The sequence below is a fragment of the Salvelinus alpinus genome, chromosome 38, assembly GCF_045679555.1.
Source record: "Salvelinus alpinus chromosome 38, SLU_Salpinus.1, whole genome shotgun sequence".
NCBI classification, from domain to species: Eukaryota; Metazoa; Chordata; class Actinopteri; order Salmoniformes; family Salmonidae; genus Salvelinus; species Salvelinus alpinus.
Window position 1 is genome coordinate 8,482,640 of NC_092123.1, and position 5,736 is coordinate 8,488,375.

The following is a 5,736-nucleotide window of genomic DNA, read 5'->3' on the forward strand; positions in this document are numbered from 1 at the left end:
AAATCCTCATGGAGGCATACGAGGAGGTAAAAGATATAATTAAGAAGAAAGGCAACACCGCCACAGTGATAAAGCAAAGAGAAAAAGCGTGGCAAAGTATTGCAGACCGCCTGAATGCGTAAGTAGTGCACAATTACACACTCACCGCTCCGCTGAAACATCACAATTACAATTCAAATATTTAATTCACATCTCCAAAAATGCAGTTGTACTGTAATTATGAAACGGTTAAATTTTTAATTGAAATGCACTGCAGATATGAGTGAAATTGTGTAAAGTAACTCCATCACACTGTATAAAGCCATGATAAATTTTTGGATATTTTTACTGAAAACAAGACAAAAATACCAAGTAATTTTTTGCAGTGTGACTCCATTAAATGTGTGTGTGTGTGTGTGTGTGTGTGTGTGTGTGTGTGTGTGTGTGTGTAGATTAAACATGAACGGGCCAAAACGGACATGGCAGCAGGTCAAAATCAAATACAAGAACATTCTGCAGAATGGTATGGTCCCTGACTAATATTTAACAAAGCACAAGCATATATTGTACCCAGAAGGTGCCTGCTCACACATTGTCTGTACTGTTTTAGCAGTGAAAAAGAATACCCACAGACAAGGCACGGGTGGTGGGTCACCAAAGGCTGACCTTACCCCAGCAGAGGACATGGCCTTGGAGCTAAATAAAGGCAGGCCCGTCTTAGAGGGGATCCCTGGGGGGAAAGAGACGAGCATAGGTTCCTCCCAAGATGCCACCCGCTTCATTCAAGGTATGTCCTTCCATCTCTACATGGGATACAACCACATTCATATTGAATCAATTTGGACTGTCTGACTTTGGTTTACCTATTGCCTTGCAGTGTCTGGCAGCACTGTGTTCCTGTTAGAGCCACCAGCACAAGCACCAGACGATGCTGATCCAGTGAGTACTCCATCAAAGGCATACTGTAGGCCTGGCATGTCTTGTCTACTAGCTTCAATATGAATCCGATTAAATGTGATAGGGTGAAGGCCCCAGTGCAGCAGCAACAGCACATGATGGAGACGATGATGAGGAGGAGACCATCTCTCTGGATTCCAGAAGGCATGAGGTATCATGTTAAGACTGTGAAAGTACTATTTACTCTACAATGGTGAGGAGTCCTCATCAAAATCAAAAAATCTAATTTCTTTTACAGGACCCAGATGCTATACAGTGGGAAAACCAGCCTGGCAACATAGTGCGTATTAATAAAAGGACACCACATCCTGCCAAATTCCAGCTGCGCTAATTGTATTGTGTTCACAGAGCTCACAAGCTATCAGAAAGTTGTATGGCAACCACCTCCGGCGCCAAATAGAACTGGCAGACATAGACATTCAGTACAAGAAGAAAAAGATGGAAAATCTTGCACTGGAGTCCGAAATAAAAAAGAGGACAATTAGGAAACTGGACCTTGAAATAAAAAAACTTGAGAGGGAGGTGAGATATGCCTTCAATGTACACTGTATGCTAACTGTAACACAAATGTATTAATCATTATTTTTCTTTCCTCCCCCAGCTCCAAGAAGATGACACAGCTCAAAATAAAAATTAGGTATATTCTCGTAAAGTCAAGTGAGCCATGACATATGAGCTCTTATTGTGAGCACACAGGACGGTGGCATCTTTCTAAGGTTTTTTTTATTTTCCCAGCAATCAGTACAACCAAGTCATCGTTATAAGGCATCGCCCTCTTTTGCCCACCCCCCCAGCACCAGGTGTGGCCACTAGCCTATATGAAGGCCCAAAATTGTGTGTTCCTTTCTGCTCTGACAATGGCATGCCCATTCGTGCGAGATGTGGTGGATGAAGAAGCACTTGTGCTGAGGAGAGCCTTCAGGCGAGAAAGGGTCTTCAGGGACCGGTTGGACCCACTGGCCTTCCCTGATGACCATCTATATGAAAGATACAGGTTTTCTGCAGATGGCATCAGGTATCTATGCAGACTACTGGGTCCCAGGATTAAGCACCGCACTGCACGGAGCCATGCACTGAGTGTGGAGCAAATGGTTTGTGTGGCCTTGCGCTTTTTTGCTAGTGGAGCCTTCCTGTACTCAGTGGGGGATGCAGAACAGCTGAACAAGGCCACAATTTGCCGCACAATAAGGAGTGTGTGTCTGGCTATCAAAGCATTAGCAGATGTCTTCATCTCCTTCCCTGGCCACAGAAGACTCTGTGACATCAAAGAGGAGTTCTATAGGATTGCAGGTAAGAGGATCTACAAATTACAGGACAACTGTTAACACATAGTAGGATACTCATTACTTTGTGTGACAGGTTTCCCCAATGTCATTGGTGCAGTGGACTGCACACACATAAGGATAAAAGCCCCCTCAGGTGCCCATGAGGCTGATTTTGTGAATAGGAAATCCTTTCACAGCATTAATGTTCAGGTGAACATAACTTTTTGATATTGTCCATTGACGAACACTCTGCATTGCCAGTGATGTGCATTGATTGGTGTAATATTCCTCATCTTATGATTTCAGATGGTCTGCAATGCTGACTGTGTGATCAGCAATGTTGTGGCAAAATGGCCTGGCTCAGTCCATGACTCCAGAATCTTTCGGGCCTCTGAAATCTATCAGTGCCTATCACAAGGTAAGCCACACAACCCCTATTTATAACCATCATGGCTGTGTCAAGAATATCACTGTGTTTATGAGGTAGTAATGATGAGATTTTGTGTTGACAGGTGAATTCTCTGGTGTGTTGCTGGGAGACAGGGGGTATGGCTGCCAGCCTTTTCTCCTGACACCTTTCACAGACCCCCAGGAAGCACAGCAGGCCTACAACCATGCCCATGCCAGGACCAGGGCCAGAGTTGAAATGACCTTTGGCCTCCTGAAGGCACGCTTTCACTGCCTTCACAAATTAAGGGTCAGCCCTGTTAGGGCATGTGATATTACTGTGGCTTGTGCTGTCCTCCACAATGTGGCCTGCCTGAGGAAGGAGAGGGCCCCCAGAGTGCCACCAGCCATGGACTGGGACAATCCGGCAATCTTCCCTGATGACGACAGTGGTCGGCTGCTGAGGGACCAATATGTGTTGAATTATTTTAGTTAGTATGTGTGCTTTCAGTTTTGGTTAAATATGTCCTGCGGTGGCAGAGGAATTTGGGTTTTTTTGGGTTCGTTTTTTGACGAATTTGGCCTCTTATGATGTTTGTGCGGTATACTGTGTGTAATACAAGGCTGCAGGGAGGCTACTGCATCCATTCATTTGTCTGTTCAGTTGATGTGTATGGATTTGTCCTGCATTTATTTTAGTGTGCAGACATGCAGGGTGTGTTATATACAGACCTTTGAATGTGTATGTATCATTTTGTATAATATGCTTGGATTCTGTGCTTTCCATCTTGTAGAGTCACTGTGACTTCAGTTTCGAAAGGAGCTGATGGTTTACCTGCTTTGTTTTGTCCTTATTCAATAAAGGAACATAATGTTACACATTGTGTTTTTATATTCATATGGAATGTGTATTTGTTTATATGACAGAGTACTAGGGCCACACTGAAGAAAAAGGATAAAGTCATAAATTTATGAGGCTGGTTCTTTCTGCAGAAAAGCTACATATTGTTTTTACAGTTTTGATACTTATGACAATGTGATACTTAATATTCTGGCACATCAGCATGTCTTTGTTTATGAAACCATACTGAAGTACAATTTCACGAAATGCCCCACATCTGTCATTTTAACAACTGTCCTCCTTTAAAACAACTGGTTACAATATTATGACTTGTGTTTTTTTCCCCTCTGTGGCCCTAATATTCTATCATTTTATATATAGCCTTATAGTCTATGGGAAACTGTAAATGATCTAATGATAGCAACATCATCTAAAAATCATTTTTTATCCAAAATCATTGAAATTAATGATCACAAACGTTTAAATAATAACAGTGGGTCTAGTTATATGTGATAACAATGTATAGTGAGCAGTGAAATAACTATTGGTTTCCATTTGTGGTGACTGCTGACTGACATTAGGGATGAGATTAAATAGATCCTGGAATTTAGCCTGGTCTGGAGCAGGCTAGCTCCACAGAATAAATCTCCATGGTAATTTATACCATAACATATCCTCCTGCCCCCTATCCATCTTTAGTGCAACCGGATTACGGATCAATTGAGCCAGGATCACCAAGATATCCTGGCTTAATCCCTTATCCTAGTTTTGTGCAACAGGCCCCTGATGGGGTACGACAGTTGAACTAAGCTATTGATATGTTATATTCTTCAAGAATCAATGGGTATATATTTATTTATTTTATTTTTATTTCACCTTTATTTAATTTAACCAGGTAGGCTAGTTGAGAACAAGTTCTCATTTGCAACTGCGACCTGGCCAAGATAAAGCATAGCAATTCGACACATACAACAAAGTTACACATGGAATAAACAAAACATACAGTCAATAATACAATAGAAAAAAGAAAACAAAAAGTCTATATACAGTGAGTGCAATTGAGGTAAGATAAGGGAGTTAAGGCAATAATATCATCATCAATATATCATGAATTTATAAGTTCAAAATTGGTATAGCAAATAAAGATTCTAGATAAGAATTCTAGTTCAGTATTCTAACTTTTTTAAACATTTGAGTTTACATCTTACAAGTTAAAAATCCCCCCTTAAAATGTTTAAGAAAAAAGTTCTCGCTGGAACTCTCCAAAAGAGAGATGTCAGCTTTTGTAGTGTGAGATAATGCGGCCTCCCTGTGTTTTGCTGTAACCATGGCTACAGGTCAGAGCCTCTCGCTGAGTTGAAAAGGTTTGCCAAGTGGCTGACTCATCCCTGGCAGAGTGCAGGGAGCTCTAGTGGTCTGGACACTGACTAGGGGAGTAACCAGGGGTAGAACTAAGAAAACAACGCTGAGGTTTGGTCATCTGAGGACATACAGTATGTTCTCATCTCTCTCCTTCTCTCCCCTTCTCTACCATTCTCTCCTCAACCATTCTCTCCTCTTCTCTGACCTTTCTTATTCTCTCCCTTATCTCCCCTTTTCTCTCTTCTCTCCTTCTCTTCCATTCTCTCCCCTTCTCCAGTTGGTAAATTTCTACTTCAACTGGGATATATATATATTGCTTGTAAGTCATCCATTCGAGTGGGGCTTTAGGTTAACCAGTTATTCCACTGATCCCCTTAGCTTGCCATTTAAAAGACCTCTAGAAATGTAATGTTGGACTCGTTGCCACAAGGTGGCACCCATGCTGTACATAGAGGACAAGTTTCAAGTTTCAAGACACAGAAAAACGTTAGCAGTTTCATCATGTAGCACCCATCAGATTTTTAAAAAAACGCACTGTTTATGATATGGGTGAGGAGAGAAAGTCACATCCTGCAGGGAACACTGTTTTTATGAGAAGGAAATGTAACGTTTCGTTCAACACACAAAGACACTTCATTTTCCTCTGGATTCAATCTGTGTTCAGGGACACCACTCCTCATCAACTTCTACTAATTACATTGCATCTATTAACATATTTGATGTACTCGACGGGTTATCATCAAGTCCCATCGCCAGCGTTTGCACAGATAAGTAGAGCATTTCACTGGAATTGAGTGGCGGAAAGGTTGAGGAAGGTTGGGGACGATCTATTCCGCAAAGTAATGAACTCTATATGGTGAGGTACCTTGCTAGCAGCGACTCCCAGAACATTTCCCTCTGAAGAAAATAGATATCTGGAATTGGTCCATTCATGAAATGATAGGA

General features: G+C 41.7%; 1 protein-coding gene across 4 annotated transcripts; it reads left to right on the forward strand.

The window, feature by feature from the left end:
• Positions 1-3,483, forward strand: LOC139566405 (myb/SANT-like DNA-binding domain-containing protein 4). 4 transcript variants are annotated; one of them, XM_071387549.1, is made up of 10 exons: positions 7-118; positions 432-502; positions 590-766; positions 857-918; positions 1,001-1,087; positions 1,175-1,216; positions 1,285-1,458; positions 1,538-1,573; positions 1,672-2,619; positions 2,714-3,477. In XM_071387549.1, the coding sequence occupies exons 1-8, from the start codon at positions 9-11 to the stop codon at positions 1,571-1,573; spliced, it is 759 nt and encodes a 252-aa protein (XP_071243650.1). In that variant the 5' UTR covers positions 7-8; the 3' UTR covers positions 1,672-2,619; positions 2,714-3,477. The 4 variants fall into 4 exon arrangements, with proteins under 4 accessions (XP_071243651.1, XP_071243649.1, XP_071243648.1 ...); XM_071387548.1 differs by having other exon boundaries at positions 4-118; positions 1,285-2,226; positions 2,508-2,619; positions 2,714-3,475; XM_071387547.1 differs by having other exon boundaries at positions 4-118; positions 1,285-2,619; positions 2,714-3,479.
• Positions 3,484-5,736: the final 2,253 nt, after the last annotated feature.